Source organism: Polyodon spathula, chromosome 14 (genome assembly GCF_017654505.1).
Source record: "Polyodon spathula isolate WHYD16114869_AA chromosome 14, ASM1765450v1, whole genome shotgun sequence".
Lineage (NCBI taxonomy): Eukaryota > Metazoa > Chordata > Actinopteri > Acipenseriformes > Polyodontidae > Polyodon > Polyodon spathula.
In genome coordinates, this window is record NC_054547.1 from 23771395 (window position 1) to 23797429 (window position 26035).

The 26035-nt window shown below is 40.8% G+C and overlaps 1 protein-coding gene across 6 annotated transcripts in view; it reads right to left on the reverse strand.

The window, feature by feature from the left end:
* The window catches only part of LOC121327197 (diacylglycerol kinase delta-like), a 63970-nt gene that overhangs the window by 6902 nt on the left and 31033 nt on the right, over positions 1 to 26035 (reverse strand). For 5 of the 6 annotated variants that reach the window (XM_041271065.1, XM_041271069.1, XM_041271070.1 and 2 more), the window contains 19 exons: positions 25770 to 25909; positions 25535 to 25619; positions 25194 to 25288; positions 24884 to 24983; positions 22766 to 23045; positions 22206 to 22364; positions 21770 to 21898; positions 19760 to 19856; positions 19117 to 19227; positions 18914 to 19010; positions 17482 to 17589; positions 11496 to 11609; positions 10859 to 10993; positions 9822 to 9976; positions 9305 to 9416; positions 8234 to 8326; positions 5920 to 6039; positions 5036 to 5153; positions 2805 to 2935 (listed from right to left, as the gene is read on the reverse strand). In XM_041271065.1, the coding sequence (XP_041126999.1) occupies positions 2805 to 2935; positions 5036 to 5153; positions 5920 to 6039; positions 8234 to 8326; positions 9305 to 9416; positions 9822 to 9976; positions 10859 to 10993; positions 11496 to 11609; positions 17482 to 17589; positions 18914 to 19010; positions 19117 to 19227; positions 19760 to 19856; positions 21770 to 21898; positions 22206 to 22364; positions 22766 to 23045; positions 24884 to 24983; positions 25194 to 25288; positions 25535 to 25619; positions 25770 to 25909 (2379 nt within the window). The remainder of the gene's footprint in view (positions 1 to 2804; positions 2936 to 5035; positions 5154 to 5919; positions 6040 to 8233; positions 8327 to 9304; positions 9417 to 9821; positions 9977 to 10858; positions 10994 to 11495; positions 11610 to 17481; positions 17590 to 18913; positions 19011 to 19116; positions 19228 to 19759; positions 19857 to 21769; positions 21899 to 22205; positions 22365 to 22765; positions 23046 to 24883; positions 24984 to 25193; positions 25289 to 25534; positions 25620 to 25769; positions 25910 to 26035) is intronic. The other variant, XM_041271071.1, reaches the window with a different exon arrangement.

Below are 26035 nucleotides of genomic sequence, written 5' to 3' on the forward strand. Positions count from 1 at the left end.
ATTTATGAAATATTCTGGAACAACGTCAAAGACAGCATTTTCCACCTCCATCAACCAGACGTTGATTGATTTTCTCGTGGAAGAATGGTGACAAATCCCTCTTGCAGAATTCCAGAAGCTGACAGACTATGCCACGGCGCATACAGGCCATACGTGGTGGTGCAATGCCCTATTAAGTGACTTTACACTGGTGTTTCCATTTTTTTTATCCAATACCGGTAAATTTCATGACAATCTATATACTGTATTTTAATTCAACTGGAACTAGAGGAAGATTTTTTCACTTTTTAGATACAGTGGTCAAATTTAATTTTCATGTGATGTGAATGACTAGATCTGTACAGAAAAACAGAATGGCATTCTAACTATTACTATAATTCCTTAAGTGGTACTAACAATAAATGTGAATTACAGCATTTTGCATTGAAAAAGGGTGTTTTGGGCAAATATAAAACACATATAAATATAAAACAAATATAAAACACCTTTAGTATTAGCACAAGTTCAAGTGCAATCCCATCTCAATCAAAGTGACACCCTGGTCATGTTAGTCTTGGGTGTGTCATCCTAATTGCCATGCAGAAAAGACGCTTTTCAGAAGCTGATCAGCCTCAGGTTTATCATTTTGCGTTAATGTGCCAGTGATAAAAGCCTGCACCTGACTTCCAAAGTCTTTTACACATTTCCATCTGCACCAAGAAACCAGTATGAAACTCAATCTAATCTCACACCAATATCAAGCTGGTTCCATCTGCAGTCTACAATCCTATCTGCAATGGGAAACTACACAAGTGTCAAAGATTACCTGTATATTTTATTTTTTAATTTGCATTTGGAAATTCATTCATTCACCCTCCAATATCACTAACAGCACAATATATTCACAACCTTGCTGCCTAGCCTGTATTGCTTCTGCAGTCAATTGAAACCAGTCTCCTGATCGAGCTGGGACTGAGATCAATTGTATTTTGACCTGCTGCTGATGGTAATGAAAGAGTCAGATCCCAGTGGCTCTCATAACAGAACCTAGGTTCCCATTAATATAACCTGGAGGAGAATGACCGCTTTATTTTTTTAACTTCCTTCTCTTGACAAGTTCACAATTTAAGTAAAAATGTAAAAAAGTAAAAAATAAAAAAAAAAAAAAGTTTCATACCTGAATATGAATTATCCTACACTTCAAGCTTTAGAGTTCAAAATGCTGTCAGTCTGGGTCTTAAGAGATGCAAGTGACTCAACATGACTAGGTAACTCATTCCATACCCTACTACACCTGGGGCAGATGAGTTTTTGAAACATAACCTGCTTCGTAGTGGCAGAATTAAGAGGACAAACCCAGTCCGAAGACGTCCATATATCATCTTTTGAGTTTGGCAGAGAACCCCAAGCAGGCAGGCCTTTCTGATGGCAATGTGGGATCCCAACACGTCCATGCATCCATCAGTATCGACATTTTTCTAAAAAAGTTTTTCTAACACATTTTAACTGAACTCATAACACAGCTTCTGAAGTCCATGAATTTACTGTATAGACATCCTACAGAACTCAAAACAGACTGGCTTGGCAAGATTATTGTGCAAAGCTGGGTACTGCTAATTCATACTGGGCCCTGGCTTTAGTGTGTTTAAAGCACCAGCAGAGGGAAGCCATGCTAAAATCCATTTTTGTTGACCCCACAATTGTGTTCACCTCCATAGCAACGTATTGTTTGGAAGTGTAAAGATAGTGTGGCACTGAACCTGCAATCTTCTATTGATTCTTGTGTGCTATTCACAAAACCGTTTATTAACTAATCCCACAGAGAGATGAATAAGCCAGCCTGCAGGGGTAAAGGAGGATATCACACAAACACAGAATTCAAACACAGCATACATGGAGAAAGATGTGTCTTCAGTTATATTTAACTGAATCAAAGTTCAGCAGCAGTCTCCACAGCGTTTAGTAGAATGATGATCCGAGTGTGCTGGGCTTCTAATAACAGTGAGGTTAACATGACACAAGGACAATGTGGGCATTGCAGGAGGAGAAAAAGGAGGGATAAATCACAAGGAAAAGAATGCAGAAGCAGAAGGTTTCTCAAGATCGCACTCTACTCCAAGCATACGGTCAGAAATGCTAAAAGTATACAGCCTTCTAATCCTCAAATATATACTATAGGCCTCATTCCCTCAAACGCCAACTGCAGACCTCACTACCCAGAGTTATTTACTGCCTCCCAAACCCTCAGCTCTATCCATGAGGTCATATTACCCAAGACCCTGTTAACTATATGTCCACACTGCCACCCAGTCCCTCAGTATTAACCACTAGACTACACTGCTGCCTTCAGAGTTCTAACCTATAGACCACGGGTGTCAAACTCCGGTCCTCAAGGACTGCAGGGTTTTCTGGCTTTCATTCCAACTTAAGCTCTCAATTAACTTAACTGATCTAATTATTTGTTCATTTGAACATATTAAATATTTTTTCAAGGTCTTTTACAGTTGACGATTTAAAAAAATGCACTTGATTCAAGGTACACTACCTATAAACATCCTGAAGCCTGAAGAGGTGTTTCATTTGTCCAATTCATCAAATAATTAGCCCGATTAAGTAACTGGGAGCTCGGGTAGAATGAAAGCCAGAAGACACTGCGACCCATCAGGAAGCGAGTTTGACACCCCTGCTATAGCCATTTCTCAATCCTCAAACTCTAACCCTTGTCAGTCCCACTGGCAGACTAGAGCCTGAACTGAGAAGGCTTTGTTGAAAGTGCAAGTGCAGGCAAAGCAGAGGAGTACGAGTGAGGAAGCAAGCAGAGATACCTTGAGGTCTCGTCTCTCCAGGTGCAGGAGCTCAGCTCCTCGAATGTCGTGCCCGATGAAGATGTCCTTGTACTCGCACAGGCTGAGCAGTTCCAGCCAGATCGCCACCTCCTCCGTGCCCCAGAGATGCACTGTCAGAAAGGGAGCCCTTCAGTACCCACACACCCAAAGCAGAGAGAAAGAGACAGACACCCACAGACCCACCGCATTCAGGGGACAAACCACAACCACCTCGGGCTACAGCCAAGACAAGGAGGACTCGCAAGGGAATGCTGTTTTGTTTTTATCTTAATGATGTATCAACACAACAAATTCATGAAAAGGGTTTTGGAGCCAATTGAATTTAGGGTTGTAAAAATTAAGAAAAAGTGGCTACTGGATTAGTATAAAAGGACAACAGATTAAAATGGGTACAAAGTACAAGTATTTTGGTGAGCAGTCAGGAGAAACAGCCAATTTCTACCTTGTGTAATCTCATTTCAGCTGCTCCTTCTGGACCCACTGAATGTGGAAAGATAAATTAGTGACAGCCATGGGGAATTTGTAATTATCACAACTAATCAAGTGTGTGTGTGTGTGTGTGTGTGTGTGTGTGTGTGTGTCTTTACAACATTCCTCAGTGGAGGACTCCATTACAGTACACTGAATGGAGACAGGAGGCTTTGATCAAGTTTCTTTAGCCTCAGAACAATTTTTTTTTTCTTACTTTTGATGCCATCTTAATGCCTGCCAAAAGCATCCAGAACTTCAAAACACTCACTCAATCAGTCTAGAAGAATTTAAGTCAAGGAGATAAATGTATCGGCTTGCTTCAGTGCACTGAAGGCAGCTCTAGCTGAAGGGATTGTCTGCTGGACATTCTTATAGCTTTACCAACAACACTTAAGCTCCAAGGATCCCATTGGAATTGCAGTGTCAAATCTCATGGACCTGAAGCTCCTGCTCCAGCAAAACAGCCTCTCTCAACTGTCTACTGTAGTGTTTAAATGGAACTTGGAAGGAGATTGCTCCCCAGTCACTGTCGCACAAAGCCAAAGCCAGTATTGGTTTCACTGTGGAAGGCTTCCTTCCTTCACACAGAGAAAAGGCAAAGAAGTGCAAGATCAAACCACAGTTAAAAAAAGACCATTTCCAATTCCCGATTCTCTTCGTCTGCAGCTAGGATGCTGGATAAGCATTTGAAAAGTTATAGTAAAGTATACTGCCCATCAGATATCTATGAACATAGTCTGGGTCCTATTTGAACTGAACCATATGAGTTTGCCAGCTTATAAATTCAGGCCCTACTATTACTGTGTACGCAAATGTTTATTATACAAATCATACATTCCTCATTTTCATTTACACATACTGTAAATCCATAAATATTTGGCGAGTCGCACCCATAAAACCTATCTTGGTCCAGAAAAGTATATATTGTTAGTGGAATTTGAAATTCGTGCCAAAAATGGTTTACAGTTTTTCATACGGAAAAAAAAAAAAAACATACTAAAAGGCTTGCAAATATTTATGGCTTTGCAGTAGTTCATGCCATCTCTTGAATGTTAAAATCTATTTTATTCACGTTCTGTGACATGCTGCATTTACATTCTGTTCTCTTGTACTGAATACACAGGGGACAGGATATAAGAATCTCATGTTGTAGGTTGAGAGGAGAGTAATCGAAAATTTAAGTTTCCCCATTTTCAGATGTGTGCAAGATGTTTTTTTTCACATTTTAAAAGAAATAAATATTACATCTTTGCATCAAAAATGACATCTCATTAAAATTAGCAATACCGTTTATTCCTAGAACTATATATTATAGAAGATATAGTATAGGCTTCTGTGTAAGACACAAGCTGATCTTCATCCACTCAAGGTCAGAGCAGCCAGTACTTTATTAAATTCAACCAAATATACCTTGATGTATGTCACAAAGTACATAACCATTAAATTATACCCATTACCCTGCAGTGAAATGGTTCTAGATTATGGACTTTTTAGAGCCGTGTATAAATGACACAGTATCTCTGCATCTTTTTATCTCCCCTGAGCTGCCAACATAAACACATTCCAGAGAAATCTGCTGTTCCCTGAGCAGAGCCACACTCTGCAACCTGCCTCAGGGGAATGACAGAGTCACAAGAACAGACACATACCTGGCAGGCCCAGGCTGCTGGTCCCTAAGCAGAGCCACACTCGGCAACCTGCCTCAGGGGAATGACAGAGGCACAAGAACAGACACATACCTGGCAGGACCAGGCTGCCACTGGCCTCCTTGTTCTTGTTGTTTTTCTCTTTCTTGAACTTGGGCACCAGGCGGAACTTTGCACTGCGGCTGGGCTTGGAGAGCTCCATCATATGACTCTGCAGAAACAGAACAGTGGTGAGGGAGAAGGGAGAAGGGAGAGCAGACACACACAGAACCAACTTGAGCCCCTTTGACACTGGTGCTCCTACCCGGCTCACAATCCCACATAGTATTAAACCACGTAGCTGGGTCCTAAGCAACCCACCTCAGGATGTGGGTCGACAAGCTTTGATCCGGGTCTGGCGAGACGAAATGCATGATGGCCGTTTGTGAGCGGACGAACAAACAAACAGTCGTACCTCTAGAAAATTTGTACCATCACAAAATGTGTTTAAACAGAGTTTGTTTCAATGATAACTGACTATAGGACTTAGGCATTGTGGCAGTTGAAACTGGTTATATTAACTGGATAACATTAGTGGTAGTGAAACAATTTTTACTGGAATACAGTAATACTTAATTACTTGAGAATCATAATTCAAACTCTACTGTCTATACCCCAGAAATTTCAGTCAAATGATTAAGCCAGAGGTCAATGTCATAGTCACAATTTATCCTTGGAGATGTTTTAGTAATAATACAAAGCATAGCACATTCCTTTAAGCCCTTGGATTAGTCTGGTTGCTCTTTGTGGGACACCAAGGGCACAATGTGATAACCAGAGCTGAACACAGTATTCTGAGTGTATTAAAAGTAAACACATGACCAGGTTTATCAACTATGTTGTGTGCTTACACACAGACAGGGCATGTGTGTAACAGATCAGGGAAACACACAAGCCAGGGTCACACACACACACACACACACACACACACACTGTACCTCCTCATCGGATAGCTCCAAGAGCTGGCACAGCCAGGATATGTCAGTCAGCTTGCGGAGCTGTAGGTCCACATTCCCCAGAGCACTGGAGAGCTGCTCCTTTTGAGGGGGGTCCAGCTGCTTCAGGAGGTAGAGTGAGTGATAGAGGAGGGGATAACCTTTTAACACCTAACATTTCATATACAGTGGCTTGCAAAAGTATTCAGACCCCTGACCAATTCTCTCATATTACCGAATTACAAATGGTACATTGAAATTTTGTTCTGTTTGATATTTTATTTTTAAACACTGAAACTCAGAATCAATCATTGTAAGGTGACATTGGTTTTATGTTGGGAAATATTTTAATGAAAAATAAAAAACTGAAATATCTTGCTTGCACAAGTATTCAACCCCTGTGCTGTGGAAGCTCCCAGTTTGCACCAATGAAAGAAATTGCCCTAACGAGGACACAATTACCTTACCATTGGCCACCTGTGAACCATTAAAGTTGCTGTCACATTTTCTGGATAAAAACCCCACTGTTGAAGGATCATTGGTAAGGCTGTGAATCTGAAGGAAAATGAAGACCAAAGAACATTCTACAGAAGTTAGAGATAAAGTAATACAAATGCATAGATTAGGGAAAGGGTACAAAATAATATCCAATTGTTTGGATATCCCAGTGAGCACAGTTGGATCAATAATCAGGAAGTGGAAGCTGCATCACACCACCCAGGCACTGCCAAGAAAAGGCTGTCCCTCAAAACTCAATGCTCAAACAAGGAGACTTGCGAGAGAAGCCACAGAGAGGCCAACAATCACTTTGAAGGAGCTACAGAGTTCAGTGGCTGATAGTGGAGTAATGTGCACCAGTCAACCATATCAAGAGCTCTGCATAACACTGGCCTGTATGGGAGGGTGGCAAGAAAGAAGCCGTTACTCAAAAAGTACCATCTGAAAGCATGAGAGTGACCCAGCTGCGACGTGGGAAAGGTTTTGTGGTCAGAAAAACTCAAAGCGCTTATTGTGGAGCAAACCTAACACTGCCCATGCCTCAAGACACACCATCCCTACAGTGAAGTATGGTGGTGGCAGCATCATGCTGTGGGGATAATTCTCATCAGCAGGGACTGGGCATCTTGTTACAATTAAAGGAAGAATGGATGGAGCAAAACACAGGAAAATACTGCAAGAGAATCTGCTTCAGTCTGCTAAAAAACTGAAGCTTGGGAGGAAATTCACCTTTGAGCGGACAATGATCCCAAGCACAAGGCCAAAGCAACCAATAGTGGCCCAGTCAAAGTCCTGATCTCAATCCCATTGAGAATCTCTGACATTATTTGAAAATTACGGTCCACAAGCGTCGTCCAACCAACCTGAACAACTTGGAGCAAATCTGCCAAGAAGAATGGGCCAAAATCACTCCGACACTCTGTGCAAAGCTGGTACATACTTACCCCAAAAGACTTAAAGCTGTTATTGCAGCGAAAGGTGGCTCTACCAAATATTAATGTGTGGGGGTTGAATACTTATGCAAGCAAGATATTTCAGTGTTTTATTTTTCTTAAAAATATTTCCCAACATAAAACCAATGTCACCTTACAATAATTGATTTTGAGTTTCAGTGTTTAAAAATAAAATATCGAACAGAATGAAATTTCAATGTACCATTTGTAATTCAGTAATATGAGAGAATTGGTCAGGGGTCTGAATACTTTTGCAAGGCACTGTATATAGTAAACCAAGGGTCTGATGGGGAAAAATGGGTAATACAATCATCACCCACAATATTTCTATAAATCATTTTGTAATGAGCAACACATCACAAGTAGAATGGTACACCGAAATGTTCTCCTTTATCTAAGAAAGTAGTACAACTGGGGATGGAGAGTTTGTTCCCGGATAATCTCCCCCAACCTACTTGCTCACTAACTATCTTGGTATCCTCGATTAGACAGGCTTTTAATGTTCATTGGTACCCTAAATGATTAATTTACTAACGATGCTGAATGGGCGGAGCATTTGTTCTCCATTTTACCACAAAAATGATTTTCCTCAAGTGAGAACTGCCAAGACTGGTACAATATTCAATGTATCGTTGTCTTTGGCAGTCCTTACCAGTAACCTATTTGAGGGTAAAATGAAGACAGAAGTGCAAAAACACGTAAGATTAAACTTGAATTATTTTGTTAGCTACAAATAAGGGTTAGTTACAAACCGCACAGGATACTCAACTGGCATGATGAGAATGAGAATACAATGAGCAGTCTCCATACCATCCCACTGCTAAAACAGTGAAGATATGATCAGCAAACATGCTCTCCATACTTACCAAGCACATCTTGCCTGCCAGCAGCAGTTCAGTCTCACTGTGAAGTGCTTTCACGTTGTTCACCATCTCGAGGACCACACTGCAGTTTAGACCCTGCAACCAATCAAAAACACATCTCTCTGATGACATGATTAACCAGGAACTTGCAAGCTCTTCTCTTCGCTGTACATACACCTGTGCTAAATGACCTGCTTATTTGAGCAGTGGGAAAGTACTTCATTTGTAATATAAAAGCACTTTAAATGAACCATTTGCAAGATGGAATATAACACATATTTTGTAATGGACAAAATACGGTAATTAAAAAGACTTTAATTTAGAATTTATTATTCCTTTCCCAAAATGTGATATTGTGTTAATTAAAATACCCATTAAATGTATAATGGGGAGTTCTGTCAGCTCATTCACTGAAAGGTATGAATGTAGGCTACCATACAGCTGACATCAAGGTAGAGCAGTAAATGTTAAACTTAAATATACAACCCAAAACTCATCCATTAAAATTGGTTGTAGCTAACAAAATAATTTAATCTTACCTTGTCATGTTTAGGTCTGAAATGTGCAGTTTTGAAATAAACACTTAATATAAAACTTGCATTTAGATATTGTATCTAGTTCTACACTAGGTTAAAGAAAGTTCTCAGTTTGCTTGTCTTGACAGGAAATCTATCATGCTTGCACTTCCTGGTTCACTTCCCTTCAGCGGTATCTTCCCGGGTCACGTTACTGGCTACAAAACATGTCAGTCATTACAGGAAGCAGCTGGCTGGAAATGGACAGGTTGGAAATTGTGGGGACAATTTCACTCCCCAGGTGAACCAACCAGGAAAGTGCAGGACTATCAGAAAGCAAGGCTTGCAAACAGAGATTTCTTTTGTCACTCTGGGTTGTTTTGAGATTAAAATATATATACACATCTGCTGTGGACCCCCTGAAACCACCTTGCCTTCCCAGCTTGGGAACCACTGTCCTAGCACACATTACAGAAGGCTACAGAACAGTTTCACATAACGAAAAAAGTGTGGGTTAGCTTTCGAAGCAGCAGGAAGGCATGGAGAGAGCTGCACGCACCTCTGTGTTTTTGGACTTGGCATAGACAACATCCATGGACTTAGAGCTGGCGTTGACAGCATGTGCGAGCTCTTGCTCCATGTTCTGGTGGGACTGAGCAATCTCACGGATACTGAACACAGGGAAGACAGACGACAATTCAGATCATTTGAATATTTTAAGAAGGTGGGGTTCATATTTCAAGGAACTGCTTCTTCTGACATGTCATTTCTCTAAATGATGTATCGTGACACAAGACCAAAAGCAAAACAACATAGCTCACTGTGGTTCCCCAAATGATTCTTTATGAATACATACTCTGTCTTTTTATATATTTGTCTTTTTAACAAAACAGTCCTTTATTAAATGATCATTTGATCTTATTATACATGATACAAGGAGCCAATCAGGACCATCACATGCAATGGGATATGTTACACCCCTACTTATGGTCAGTTGTGCAGAAGGTTAAGCCCAATCCAGAGCTTGTGCTCATACTCATGAAAAGTCGCTTGTATATAAAGGCTTCCCCCCCTGCCTGTGTATGAGCGCTCCGGCCGACTGTCCGAACAGGTTGATCTGCGAAGCCTCCTCTTCCGATACGATCTCTGGGAGCAGAGCCAACTGGGCAGAGGGCCGGGGGAACTCGCACTTCTGCTTGTCCTCCCAGGATTTCAGAGTGTTCTCAAATGCTCCTGGGGGGGGGGGGGGGGGGGAAGGAAGCGCAGTTAGACAAAATAAGGTTAACATTCCTGCACTTACTGAGATCCAGCAGCAACATATTTTTCTGTTAGGATTGTCCAGTCCATGTTTTAGGCAATGGCCATGCCTCGTTGTCTAACAAACTGACAGACTGGCATTACTGCATACAGTCACTGTAATGCAGCTGCCAGGTTCTTCAAAATCAAACCAGTCATAAGCCCTGTAGTCATTCACGTAAACAGTACCAGAATACTACATTCAAACTGCCAGAATAGTGATAGTATCCACCACACTACCTGCACCTCCAGTCTCTCTCTTCAAAATACATAGGCTTGCTCTTTCATTTAGTGTGTCCAATTATTATTTTCCCCTAGATTTTTTCCTAATTTGGAATGCTCAATCCCTTTTACCTTCACCGCAGCAATTCCCCAGAGGGCTCAGGACACCCGAAGGTTTAATGGGCGTCCTCCGATCACATGACCAGCCAGCTTCCTTTTTCACCCCGGAACTCTAGGTCAGATGTCAGCGAGCTATTGGCCTTTAAGCTCACTGGGCGCCTGGCCAGCAGGGTTCACTATCGAGTGATGAGGAGAAACAGTCCCTGCTGGTGTTGCCTCCCTAACCCGAAGGAGCATCAGAGCCAATGAGCACCACACGGCTGTGCTTCTACCAGGTGAGCCACTCGGGGACCCCCCGGATTGAAGTGTGACATACAACAGCCTCCAGTACGTCCCCTTGGACATGGGTTTCATAAATGTTAAAAAGGAGAAAGCCTACATCTAGATGATAGTACACTGTGGAAAGTATGATGGTGTGTGTGTGTCATACAGTCATTAACCACCCCCCCTCCCCATGTGTGTGTGAGATACCCACCCTGTCCCTGGTAAGTGTCGGAGTTCGGTTCTTGTGTATGATCCGGATGTACCCGGGGGGCTGGACCCAGGCCTCTCCATCCACCTGCACCGGGACCCCCTCTTCCCCCAGGACTGTGATCTTCACTGTCCGGCACTGAGGAACAAAACTGGGTGTCAAAATGTAGTCAAGTCATTGAAGCAATTTAACCCACACAGAAACTTGAGATCCAACTGCTTTTCAATAAGCTTTTGCATCTTGGTTCTATCATGATGAAGCAGTGATCACTATGTGGACATTGGTATACTGTAAGTGTCAACATAAATGTATCATTTATCTTATCTGTACCAATTCCTCCAATTCCCTCAACACAGCAAATCCCCACAACGGCTCAGGTGAACTAAAAAAGTCAGTGCACCCCCCGATTCACCCTGCACATCACCCAGTTGTGCCTCTACCAAGTGACACTCCACAATGCAAATATTCTCAAGTGACCAAAACTAGGAGGTCTTCCATAGTACACTCTTATGATGCATTCACCAGAGTCTTTGTATTGCAAGATAATGAGCCACCATGCAAGTATCAGATGTCTTGAATGCTGGGAAGAGTTTTCAGGTCAGACTGGCTGGTGTGACCCTGGCTGGCTGATATACTTTACCTGTGCAATACGGTGATGCTGAAGTTTGATCACACGCGATACAGCCATCTGCATGCTCCCAAATACTGCCACCACTTCTAGAATCTTATCATCAAAGGACGGAGCAGTGAAGGTCTGAAACACAAATGGAAGAAGAATGCTAAGGCTCAAAACAGAAAATCAGGGAAACTAAGAAAATAAGTCAAGACGACAACTGTTTCGGCTTGTGTCTTCTTCAGTGTAAAACAGGCGCAAATCTATTCAAAATGCATTATACACCTGCCTTCATCATATCTCGTACTGTAGAAGCAGACTGTTGTAATGATCATAAATGGGACAATATGTTCCATACAGTTTTAAATGTAGAAAGTTATTGATGGCATTTATAACCTCCTGGGTATACTATGATATGAATTCTGCTTTACAATCCCTTATATAACATTTCTTCCAGGACTACATTTGTTAAAATGTCTCCATTTTAAAACAGCTTCGATATGAAAAAGAAAAAGAAAATCAGATACAACTTAATATTTTTATTTATGAACATCATACATAACATTTTCAGAGCAGAAACACTATTTACATTAAGCACACATACATAAACATGAAAAACTGTAATAAAGTAAACTTTGCACAACACACTTCTATGTAAACAGGTGTAGAAAGCTGTACGCGCATATAAAAATTATAAAACAGAAATAACTAGTTATAAAAATATCATAGAACAAAATTAACATAACTTAAGCAAAGTGAAAGCGCTTTGAGTGAAACAGAGGCTCTGTCTGTCTGTTCAGAGTTCTATTACAGCTTTCCAAGTACAATCTACACAGAAAACACGCTTCAACTGTACAAGTGCATTTACCACAGACTGCCTTTTTACAATGGGCACAGACATAAAAAGTTCTGTTTTTATTGTATTTAGCAACCTGGCATTGTCTTTTATTCTGTGTGCCAGTGGGTGCTGGAGGTTGAGGGACATTTGCCAGCCAGCTTTAGTGTCTCTTATCAAAATGTTTCTGCCATAGTTCCAGGGCTAGCTGCAAAATGAAGTCCCTCCAAGTGATTCTGTTGCTGGTGCACTCCTTGTACACAACCAAAGTGTTGATGGCTGCCAGGTACAAAACATTATAAAAAATAGCCACAGGCCACTGCGAGTACCACCTTTGACAGAATACAGCCGTGCCATTTGATCCAGTATATCCATACGTACTTTGTGGAGTTGTAAAATGCAACAACCTTTTGTTTAGCATAAGTCTCGATGGTCACTGATTTGTGCAGAGAGCTTAGAATACAGAGTTTTTTTTATTTTTTTACACCTGTACACTCAGAGAGGAGTCATTCTGCCTGAGGAGTGTAATGGAATGCAGGGGGGCTCGCACGGCTTGATGGTAACTATCTGGTCTTGTTCACAGTTCCTACCAAGGTGTTTTTTTTTTTTCTTCAACTCCCTGGCCAAATGGAGAGAAGTAAAAAAAAAAAAAAAAAAAAAAAAATTGTCATTGACATTTTGTTCTTTGCCCAAGTATGGCTCCATAAGCCTCAGCACATCACTGTCTCCCAGTCTCACCAGCAGGGCGCATTTCATCCTTTCCCAGGTAGGGGAAACCATTTACAAGGTACATGGAATCCACATTAGCTGAAAGCCAGAATTTTGTGTCAAACTTGTTTGTTGGCCATGTACCGTGTAAGCGACAGCATGCCTTTGTTGGAAACAGCTGCTCATCCACGGCGATGTTAGGTCCAGGCTTACAGCAGGCAATGCTATTTGTGATGAAGCTGTCCCAAACCTCTGATGCCATGGCAAATTTGTTTATAATTTTGATGTTCTCAAATCAAAACTTATGAATCTCAGGATTTCCCAAAAGCGATTCCGTGACACTGTTTCCTTGAAGGGGTGATGACCCCACTCACAGAAATAAATTTTGCCCACATATGCACCACGCACTTACAGGATTTCAATGACAGCTTGTAATTCCTCCAAAGACAGTTCCCTGGGATCAACATTCAGTACCTGCTGTGCCTCTGCCACGGTACAGCGCTGAATGTGAAGCAGCAGTTGCATAGAGATCAACAGAAATGCACCAAGTGTGGTATCTATGTTTCGTTTTGCATGTGGCGTTGGGCCTGAAGTTTCAGACAAAACATTTTCTGATGTGTGTTCTCAAAGCCTCATCACTGGGATTTATAATTTTCTAAATGGTTCCATCTTTACCAGTCTCCTGAATTATGCTTGGAGAAGCTGATGCAGCAGGTGTAGTTGTCCTTGGTGCTGAAGTGGCAGATGCAGAAGGAGCCACAGGGACAACAGCTGTTTCTCCAGTACTGGATCTGGATCAACAAGCAACACTGTTGCAGATCTTTATTATTATACCATAACTACGTTCCCTGTAAGACTTTCATTTAGTTAGCCACTGTGGCTAAAGTAACTTAACATTTTTTAGCCACACTGGAAATACTCTAGCCACTAAAATACTGTAAACCATGTGAAAAAATGTAACAGATTTCCTAAATTTTGAATAGGTTTGCTAAGATATTCATTTACTGCATAATCCTTTACATTATTTTGACTGTCGTGGTTTTCTTTCCACTACAGAACAGTAAAGCAAAATTGTGCCGGTCGACAGTGCTATTAGCGTATGTTAATATTAACGTCTCCCTGACCAACCAAAGCTCTAGTAACACAAGACTGTACTAATGGGATTAATAATATTAGTAGGATTGTACAGCCACTACTGTGGTTAAAAAAAACTTTTTTTTTTTTATTTTTGTACCATGTTCTTTCACCTGTTACTACTGACAGTGAAATATTGCACCAATTGACATTAAAACTCAGTAAATCATAGTGAGACTAATCCTCCTTTTTAAAATAATACATTAAAATCCACTTTGTTACTATCTCCAAAAATATATTTCAACACATTTTAAAGAAACAGCAAACAATGGGGGGGGGGGGGGGGGGCGACTTAGCTGTGATCGTGAAGCTGTGTGTCTTTCGGGATCAGAGAGTATGTCTGAAACCATGACTGCTTCTCCTCCCTGTGACTAGTACCACGGTCATATTGTAGTTGTGTGCATGGGTGACCGGTATTCCTTGGGCTGCATCTTTTGGAACATGATTCTGGTAACTGGTCCGTATAATTTGTTTTATAACATTTTTTTTCCCCCACCCATCGGGATGCCATGTGGGGTTTTTTGTTTTTGTTTGTTTTTTTTTTTGGTTTGTTTTTTATAAGCAGCGCCGTCCGCTGATTGTTTCTAGAGCCTCTGACACCCCGTTTGTGGCATATATGTTACGTGATCAAGCTAAACAGCTTTCATTTGGCAAAATGAAATCAAACTAAACCGTCTGTATTGACTCATCTAGCAGCACACGTTGACTGTACTGGCAGTCTTACACAAATACGTTTTTCAAAGCCTTCGCCACCGTAGCGAACTTCAGAAAATTGTTGACACACACAAGGGAAAACGTTCCGCTTGTAGCGACGTGGCGAGTGGCTAGCGGGAACGTAGCATAACAAGCTGTATTTAAACAGTTTTGAGATATTCAATCTTTTTTTTTATTTTTTTATTTCAAGGTTTGGTTAAAAAAAAAGGTTCCACATTTTACAATAATCCTTTTATATGACTTCCGGTTTCCCCATAGATAGATTTTTGATATAGTATGGTATGTAGGTTTTAAAATATAAAATGTGGGACACAGTACATGTCCAGTTTTACCTGTGATAAGTGGAAAAAAACATTTATGTTGTATATTCCTTAACTATGGAACAACAGTGACAAACAGGGTTTCCACTTACAGTGGCTTGCGAAAGTATTGACCCCCCTTGGCATTTTTCCTATTTTGTTGCCTTACAACCTGGAATTAAAATTGATTTTTTGGGGGTTTGTATCATTTGATTTACACAACATGCCTACCACTTTGAAGATGCAAAATATTTTTTTATTGTGAAACAAACAAGAAATAAGACAAAAAAACAGAAAACGAGCATGCATAAGTATTCACCCACCCCCCCCCCCCCCAAAATCAATACTTTGTAGAGCCACCTTTTGCTGCAATTACAGCTGCGAGTCTCTTGGGTTTGTATCTATAGGCTTGGCACATCTAGCCACTGGGATTTTTGCCCATTCTTCAAGGCAAAACTGGCCCAGCTCCTTCAAGTTGGATGTGTTCCGCTGGTGTAGAGCAATCTAAGCCATACCACAGATTCTCAATTGGACTGAAGTCTGGGCTTTGACTAGGCCATTTCAAGACATGTAATTGTTTCCCCTTAAACCACTCGAGTGTTGCTTTAGCAGTATGCTTAGGGTCATTATCCTGCTGGAAGGTGAACCTCCGTCCCAGTCTCAAATCTCTGGAAGACTGAAACAGATTTCCCTCAAGAATTTCCCTGTATTTAGCGCCATCCATCATTCCTTCAATTCTGACCAGTTTCCCAGTCCCTGCCGATGAAAAACATCCCCACAGCATGATGGTGCCACCATCATGCTTCACTGTGGGGGTGGTGTTCTCGGGGTGATGAGAGGTGTTGGGTTTGCGCCAGACATAGCGTTTTCCTTGATGGCCAAAAAGCTCAATTTTAGTCTCATCTGACCAGAGTACCTTCTTCCATATATTTGGGGAGTCTCCAGCATGCCTTTTTTGCAAACACCAAAAGTGTTTGCTTATTTTTTTCTTTAAGCAATGGCTTTTTTCTGGCCACTCTTCCGTAAAGCCCAGCTCTGTGGAGTGTACAGCTTAAAGTGGTCCTATGGACAGATACTCCAATCTCCGCTGTGGAGCTTTGCAGCTCCTTCAGGGTTCTTTGGTCTCTTTGTTGCCTCTCTGATTAATGCCCTCCTTGCCTGGTCCGTGAGTTTTGGTGGGCGGCCCTCTCTTGCCAGGTTTGTTGTGGTGCCATATTCTTTCCATTTTTTAATAATGGCTTTAATGGTGCTCCGTGGGATGTTCAAAGTTTCGGATATTTATACCCAACCCTGATCTGTACTTCTCCACAACTTTGTCCCTGACCTGTTTGCACAGTTCCTTGGTCTTCGTGGTGCTGCTTGCTTGGTGGTGCCCCTTGCTTAGTGGTGTTGCAGACTCTGGGGCCTTTCAGAACAGGTGTATATATACTGAGATCATGTGACAGATCATGTGACACTTAAATTGCACACAAGTGGACTTTATTTAACTAATTATGTGACTTCTGAAGGTAACTGGTTGCACCAGATCTTATTTAGAGGCTTAATAGCAAAGGGGGTGAATACATATGCACGCACCACTTTTCCGTTATTTATTTTTTAGAATTTTTTGAAACAACTTATTTTTTTCATTTCACTTCACCAATCTGGACTATTTTGTGTATGTCCATTACATGAAATCCAAATAAAAATCAATAAGTAACCTATATTTTAACTACAAATACAATACAACTGACATACAGAAACTACAATTTAAAAAAAAATGAGTCATGAATTAAAATAAAAAAACTAATATTTATGCTATTTTTGAAAGAATAAAAACAGCACTAATTAAATCCACACAATCATTGGCCATTTTAATGTTTTGAAAGTTAAAAACAGTTCAGTTGGACAGAAATGATAACACTATGGCAAAAATTAAAGGTTCCCCTCAGTGGAATGGCATACATGCATTGCCAAATATACATGACATTCAAATTAGGGGTGGAACAATGAATTGTGATACTTTCTTACCATGAGAGAGGTAAGTATAGCAATAGCAGCAAGACCAAAAGCACAACACAGCTCATTGTAATTTATCATACAGTTCTTGAATGAAGGGTGTTTCTTACTTAATTTAATAAAATTGCCCTCTTTAAATGCCCATTTTAAGTAGCCCATCAAGAACATTAGATGTGTCATGATATATATCATATCCCGAGCTGCATATAATGATATGCATCTTATTGTGACATTAGTTCATTACACCCCTATAAATACACCCTGTATTCCCAATGGTAGAGCATTACATTTAAATTGGCATATTGCTCAAAGTTCATTTACTCACGTCGTCCTCCTTGGTGCCACCCCAGAAGTTGGTCCCGCCGGCATAGCTAGGGATGTTGAGCACAGCAATGCCCTGCAGACTGGGTAGAGGAATGGGGTGCCCGTCGCACTAGCAAAGAGAGGCAGACTTCAAATCAGATCATAACAAGCCCTTCGTAATTGGAACAAATTGCCAGCATGATTGACGTTTTTAATATTGCATGCAAGTGCAATTGTGAGTTGCTGCTGCTGTCTTCCAGGCACCCTTGGAAATGAGACTGTGCTCTCAAGACTCTTATCCTGGTTAACACGATACTGAATTTCACTAGCTTTCTAGTCAAAATGTATTATTGCATTTCACTGATTTTTAGTATTACTTAAAACAACAGATCTCAGAATTCTCACGTTATTTAAAATTTAGTAAAATAGTAAATATTAGTAGTTCATAAAGTAGTTTGAAGAAAATGTTTTAGATTTAATTGACTATTTTAGCATTTCAACATATTTATCATTAGGGGTGTAAATGTTCCATTGTGGAAAATATTCTTAACACGATATACAATGGATTCTGCTGATTTAACGCCCAGGGAGCGCAGAGTTGTCATTAAGGCATGTGTGTGCAACTCAGGCTGGGGCAAAATTACAGGCATTATTAACATAAGGCAGATAGATTACGTTTACAATAAGGCATGCCTAAAATACAAAAGGTAGAGCACAGCTCACAGTCACATTAAAGAATCAAGAAGTGCAGCTAATTTATTGATTGGTGAAATACAATTCATTGTAAATCACCAAATGGTCCTTGAATTAGGAATAAACATGTTTTATATACGGATGGGAGCAGAGGAAAGTAGTCAAGACTGAAAATGTACGGTGCAAGTGAAGCAAGGCAAACATTTTTAGCAGTTTATTTTTTAACAGTAGTTGCACGTAGCCTACACACTACAAATACAAAGCAAATGTGTATACAACCTACAGAAACAAACACATTGTGCACAATAACTGCAAAACATTTTCATTTTACAAAAAAGAAAGAAAAAAAAAAAACACTGTACTGCTGTTTCTTGTTACCTCCAAGTCACAGTGCATAAAAAGGTAATGATAAAAAAATACGTATGATGAGATTAGTGTACCGTTACACCCGTATTTATCACAAGAGTTGCACCGAAGTTTTCGAAAGTCTAAAACTACACTACGATCCAAGAATCATCAAGTGCACATGGCCTCCAGGCCGTGCTCAAAGCCCAGGAAGGGCCCGCCAAGACCAGCTGAAACAATCATTCTAAAAAATGTTGAAATCCATATAAAAATTTTAGTGAATTTTCTTATTGATTTTTTAAAGAACTTAAGTCACAGAGAAAATGCACTGAATTGTATTAAACAAACAGTAACAGCATGTTTCAGTGATTCTCACACAGCAATGGACAAGATGCTGTATAGGTCTCAGTCCTCACCTCTAGCAGCACCTTCTGCTCCAGATTCTTGTAGGTTCTGTGGAGCAGCTCTTTGGTCCCCAGCACTCCATACCACATCATGTTTTTTGTTCGGCTCCTAACAAGAAAACAACAACTTGTTGGTGACACAGATACAAGCTTCTGAGAATATGCAGAAGTGTCTTGGGTGTATGGTTACTGGATGACAGATGAATGTTACTCACCTGCATTTTTCTGGGTGTTCGTCACGTTTGTTATTAAAGTCAAGAGAGATTTTTGCATCCAGTCCAATTCCAAAGTAGTTGTTCATCACACATTTTTCTGTGTAACAGTTACTGTCAGAAAGAACACAACCGGTTTTCAATAATATTATAAAAGGATGTCTGGGTATACCACGATGTCTGAATCACACTTCAATTTTAATATGCGTGATTCTCATGTTAATGCTGCGTGGTTACCTTTAATCACATTGAGAGTGTATTAGTCAAGTTGAGTGACGGTATTACACAAGTCATTAAACTGAAGTAAAAAAAACTAAAAACGCGGATATGAACATGTTCAATCTGTTTTTATAGAACCTGCTGTGGTATACACTTTTAGAATGCTTTGTCATTGACATTCTGTGTGCAAGACCTACACACAGTGAAATTCTAAAGTGTAGTTGCTGATGGTAGGCCCCAAAGGGAACATGACTCAACATAATAGATAAAATCTTCTAGATGTTTTTCCGAAACACAGACATAGTAGCATGCTCAATATAACTATTGGGTACCAAAAAAGAAAAAAGAGTCCCAATCTGAACCACAAGATCTAGATCAACCTTCATAAATGAAGATTACTATGTTGGAGATGTAGGCAGGTGCTTACAGGCTCTCAGGATCGTAGTTAAAGGGATCAGCATTAACCAGCAAGCGGCTGATTACAGAGCTGCCAGGGAGTGAACCAGACAGACTGGCACGCAAGCCTGCCGAGGGAGAGAAGACAAGAATCAAATCAAATGAACAGAAGCCAGAACAAACATGCATGAATTACAACCACCTCTGTGCAACCCCATCAGAGTTCAACCAGTGAATACACAAAAGGGGGCCAACATATTCGTACAGTACCTGTACAGTCGGACAGACATACTGAATGCAGCGATAGTCGGACAGACGGACTGAATGCGAAACTAGTAAATCAGGCAGGTATCTAGTTCTAATGTTACTTACAGTAGCTCTCAAAAGTATTCACCCCCCTTGGACTTTTCCACATTTTATTGTGTTACAGCATGGAATAAAAATGGATTTAATTAGGAGTTTTTGCCCCTGATCAACACTCAAAAAGTCCATAATGTCAAAATTAAAAATAAAATCTACAAATTGTTCTAAATTAATTACAAATACAAAACAGAAAATAATTGACTGCATAAGTATTCACCCCCTTGAGTCAATATTTGGTAGATGCACCTTTGGCAGCAATTACAGCCATAAGTCTATTTGGATAAGTCTATACCAGCTTTGCACATCAGGACACTGCAATTTTTGCCCATTCTTCTTTGCAAAATTGCTCAAGCTCCGTCAAGTTGGATGGGGACCTTTGGTGAACAGCAATTTTCAACTCTTTCGACAAATTCTCAATTGGATTGAGGTCCGGGCTTTGACTGGGCCACTCCAGGACATTGACCTTTTTGTTTTTAAGCCACTCCAGTGTGGCTTTGGCTGTACGTTTGGGGTCATTGTCCTGCTGGAAGATGAATCTTCTCCCAAGTCCCATGTCTCTTGCAGACTTCAGCTTCAGACTTTTGCCCTCTATCTTCACAAGCCCAGGCCCTGACACAGAGAAGCATCCCCATATCATGATGCTGCCACCACCAGGCTTCACGGTAGGGATGGTGCTCTCAGGATGATGTGCGGTGTTAGGCTTGTGCCAAACATAGCGCTTAACGTTGATGCTCTATTTTGGTCTCGGACCATAGAATCTTCTTCCACTTGGTCTCAGAGTCTCCCACGTGCCTTCTGGCAAACTCTAGCCGAGATTTGATACAAGTCTTTTTTCAACAATGGCTTTCTTTTTGCCACTCTCCCATAAAGGCCAGTTTTGTGAAGCACTCAGGCTATTATTGCCGTATGCACAGAGTCTCCCAGCTCAGCCGTGGAAGACTAACTCCTTTAGAGTGGCCATAGGCCTCTTGGTGGCCTCCCTGACTAGTGCCCTTCTCAACCGGATACTCAGTTTTTGAGGACAGCCTGTTCTAGACAAATTCACAGTTGTGCCATATTCTCTCCATTTCTTAATAATGGACTTTACTGTGCTCCGGGGGATATTCAATGCTTTGGAAATGTTCTTATATCCTACCCCTGATTAGTGCTTTTGAAGAACCTTATTCCGGATTTGTCTTGAATGTTCCTTCGTCTTCATGGTGTAGTTTTTGTTAGGAAATGTACTAACCAACTGTGGGACCTCCCAGAAGCAGGTGTATTTAACCTGAAATCATGTGAAACACCTTTATTGCACACAGGTGGATTCTATTCAACTAATTATGTGACTTCTAAAGACAATTGGTTGCACCAGAGCTTATTTAGGTGTGTCATAGCAAAGGGGGAGAATGATTATGTAATCAATTATTTTCTGTTTTGTATTTGTAATTAATTTAGAACAATTTATAGATTTTATTTTTCACTTTGACATTATGGACTTTGTGTTGATCAGTGGCAAAAACTTCTAATTAAATCCATTTTGATTCCATGTTGTAACAATAAAATGTGGAAAAGTCCAAGGGGGGTGAATACTTTTGAGAGCCACTGTATGTATTCATTATTACTGGTATCACAAAATATGATCTACAGACCTACAAAGAATACTGAAATATTGTTTTTGCATAAGGGGTGTAAAACTTACTTGAATAGAGAATTTTGGTGCTCAGCATGGGCATATTGTCCCGGTTTCCTGTCTGTGCAGGAAGTGATGCAGAGCTGCCCAACGACACAGTTCCTTTGCTGATGAGCTTCTCGTAGGGAGACTTGGAGACTGTCGGAAAAACAACAAGCAGAGCCATGACATATGGGTTACTAGGCAATTGCTCCCTCCACGGGGTTAATGTGTAAGACTTAACCGAGTCTCGAGGGGATGTCCAATTTCTATAGAAGTACAGCTGCAGAATATTTCAAGGCATCACAGGATAACGATAACAGTCTATATACTACAGCTTTGAATATGAGAAGGATTCCTGAGTTAGGAAACGGGTGCAGACTCAGGGTTTTGAGTTAGGCATTGTTTTATTGCCCATTGCATTTTGGATCCTACTTTGCTGCATGCATTTCCAATGGCTCCTTACCTTTCCTACCCCCCTGTCCCTTGGCGTTGACGCAGGAGTTGTTTCCGCTGTGTGAGGACTGCAGGGATACCTTGTCCTCGCTCCTCCCCTCATCCTCCAACGAGGTCCCCAGAGTAAACACCTCCTGCTCCTGTGTCTGAGCGTTCTGCTCATCCACCGCTAAACACAGAGAGCAAGTCACTAGGACAACACGACTCAGACTGCTCTTTCCACTAGCTGACATTTTGTCCCTTTTCTGCGTATGCTTAACCACAAGCAGCAGTTGCTTTAGCATACATACACCCCAAACATATTTTCCCTTATTGGAACATGTGTTGAAAGCAGCAGGGATATAAAGAATCTGTGGTGGACTTTGGTTTTCGTTGAAATCAGAAAAAAAAGTATTTGGTTGACTTTGTGACATTTCTTTGATTATTTTTGCATATAAAACCTCCCACACGTATCTGTGCACAAGAAGGTATCGGGTGTGTGAGAAAGCATAAGAAAATGCTTCTTCGATTTTTCAACTTGCATTCTTTTTAAAAGAACATTTTAAAAAGCTCCCGTTCAGGCTGCCTCACCCTTCTCTGTGTGCTCAATGATCTGTCGGATCGCCTTCTTCAGACTGTTGGCTCTCAGCATGAGCTGTTCGCGGGGCTTGAAGATGCCTGGGTTGGTCCTGGGAGGGCAGGGGACTGGGGGGGTAGGCCGCTCCACAGGGGGCTCCTGCAGCCCAAGCCCCTCTCCCTCTTCCTGCTCCTCTGTGATTGTGGGTGGCGGGTTGGGCAGGCAGCGCAAGGCCTGAGACTCCTCATTCAGAGTCTTGAGAAGGGAGTCCAGCTTCTCCTTCAGCACACCACACTGCCAGAGAGACAGACAGCCTCCTGTTACTATGGCCATGTTCACCAGAGTGGCTAGTGCTAACCAGCTAACAAAATAAAGACATCTTCCTTTCCTTTTTACATTGTTTCAGCTGTGTTTATTCAAACTAATAAACTTTATAAACTGCGCACTTGCTTGCTATTAAGGTATAACGTGAGGGCAGAGATACATTTTTAATGCTGTCAAATGTCCTACACATGTATTTCAGGCACATAATAATAGTAATAATAATAATAATCAATTGCAGCCATATTCACTGAAGTGGTTATAGCTATCAAAACAAATACATACACCTTGGCTGTCATGCACTTTCATTTGCAAAACAGATAAATTGTCAGTTTTGAAAGAAACATGTTATATCAAATATGTATTTATTGATTTAAAACAATTATGCTATGCTTATATTTATTACCTTTTCGATTTTGCTGCATTAATGTAATTCTCTTTCCCGTTGTTAAACACCTTGATGTTTCCCCTAATGACTGACATACATGGATCTAATGGGATGCTTTGACCACACAAAACTTTCTCTGTTAGTTATAGTATGAAAAATATACAGCTCTGGAAAAAATTGAGACCACTGCAAAATTCAGTTTCTCTGGTTTTACTATTTATAGGTAAGTGTTTGGGTAAAATGAACATTTTTGTTTTATTCTATAAACTACTGACAACATTTCTCCCAAATTTCAAATAAAAATATTGTCATTTAGAGCATTTATTTGCAGAAAATGACAACTGGTCAAAATAACAAAAAAAGATGCAGTGTTGTCAGACCTCGAATAATGCAAAGAAAATAAGTTCAGATTCATTTTTAAACAACACAATACTAATGTTTTAACTTAGGAAGAGTTCAGAAATCAATATTTGGTGGAATAACCCTGATTTTCAAGCACAGCTTTCATGCGTCTTGGCATGCTCTCCACTAGTCTTTCACATTGATGTTGGGTGACTTTATGCCACTCCTGGCGCAAAAATTCAAGCAGCTCGACTTTCTTTGATGGCTAGTGACCATCCACCTTCCTCCTGATCACATTCCAGAGGTTTTCAATGGGGTTCATGTCTGGAGATTGGGCTGAAAGCTGTGCTTGAAAATCAGGGTTATTCCACCAAATGTTGATTTCTGAACTCTTCCTAAGTTAAAACATTAGTATTGTGTTGTTTAAAAATGAATCTGAACTTATTTTCTTTGCATTATTCGAGGTCTGACAACACTGCATCTTTTTTTGTTATTTTGACCAGTTGTCATTTTCTGCAAATAAATGCTCTAAATGACAATATTTTTATTTGGAATTTGGGAAAAATATTGTCAGTAGTTTATAGAATAAAACAAAAATGTTCATTTTACCCAAACACATACCTATAAATAGTAAAACCAGAGAAATTGATAATTTTGCAGTGGTCTCTTAATTTTTTCCAGAGCTGTATTAACACCTTGGACACAAGAGCAGAAACTTACTATCAATGAAAAACGAAGTTTATTAAGAAAAACACATAAAAACAATGGATCCGTGTTTCCTTACTTACTAAAACAAGCAAGTTACCCCAAAACATGTTTCAATAATTGTGTCTGCAAGAATGATACAACACTGAATTGTGTACCAGTCTTGGCTATCATCTTAGCAGAAACAAGAGTAAAATGAACATCAGTTGTTAAACGCCCCACCCAAGTCATTCCGTTTCAAGCCCGCCGATACCATAGTATCGCCTGCATGTAACAAATTAAAAGGATATCCTGTATAGTAGCACTAGAAAGTGCACAATTGATGTTTTGGATCCCCAGTTACTATGTATTTAAAAGCAGAGATATCTGCCCTCACCTTCTTGGCCATGGTATCAGATTCCTCTGAGCTCTCCGGAGTCTTCTCATAAGTCTTTCCCACACGAGCCACGAAGTCCTTCACCGTCTCACACAGCACCCTGGCAGACAGAGGGGCACAGGCAACATACCAACACATACCAAACCTTAATGCAAGCATCATCATAACAACTAGACCTAGGACTGGAGTAGTTTACAAAGCCACATCACTGATGCAGAATCACTGGAATCCTTTAAGAACTATACTAGACTCTGGGATCAATTGGCTCCTAGGAGGAGCCAAGTATAGGTTATAAAGTTCAAAGACTCACTTTGCTGAAGAGATCACCACCGAGTGCTGGTCAGACGTCAGGATTTTAGACAAATGAGCAGCAACAGAGTCCTCGTATGTCAGTATCTGCTGGACCTTGAACAAGGGGACAGAACAGTCACAATAATCAAACTGACAAAGATTTAGTTTGTTCCACCAAAATCTTTTATTTTTTTTCCTGTTAAAACGGCAAATCAAGCAAATTTTTGTTCCAAATGTTTTAACTACTGTCAATGCAGCGTTGTGTGTTTATGCACTGCTGTTTGTAAAATGCCACCTCTTGATGTATGTAGTAAGTTAATCTATCTGTAGCTTGCTGAAGCTACTCAGAGCTGTCGTTACCCCTGAATCTTCACTGTAATCCTCTGTGACATTGGAGGAGGAGTGCTGTCGAGGGAGCTTTGTTTCGTACACCATGATGCTCCACCTGCAAACATGGAAGTGAACAAATACAGTTAACATAGGTACCCACCGCTTCTATACCACAATGCGATGCTCCACAAAGAGTGTGGCAATGTTGTTACATGCTGGACTGGCTTGTTATGGGGCTGGTGTTCCTGATTGTTAGAGAGCTCACCTGTCTAACATCTTGGTGCTGGCTCTCTCCAGCTTCTCCAGGATCTGTGGCAGCTGCGCGTCGTCATCGCAGGCCGAACCCCAGCCCAGCACCCGCGCCAGGTCGTTCCCTGTGCCCAGTGGCAGCACGCCCAGCTGACACTGCAGAGAAGAGGAGGTCCAGGAAAAATTACTGTAGGCAGCCTTTCAGCAAGTGCCAACTAAAGACATAGGAGTAACAGCCTCAACCTCATATTTGATAAAAGTGCTAGAGCTATTTTGGATTGT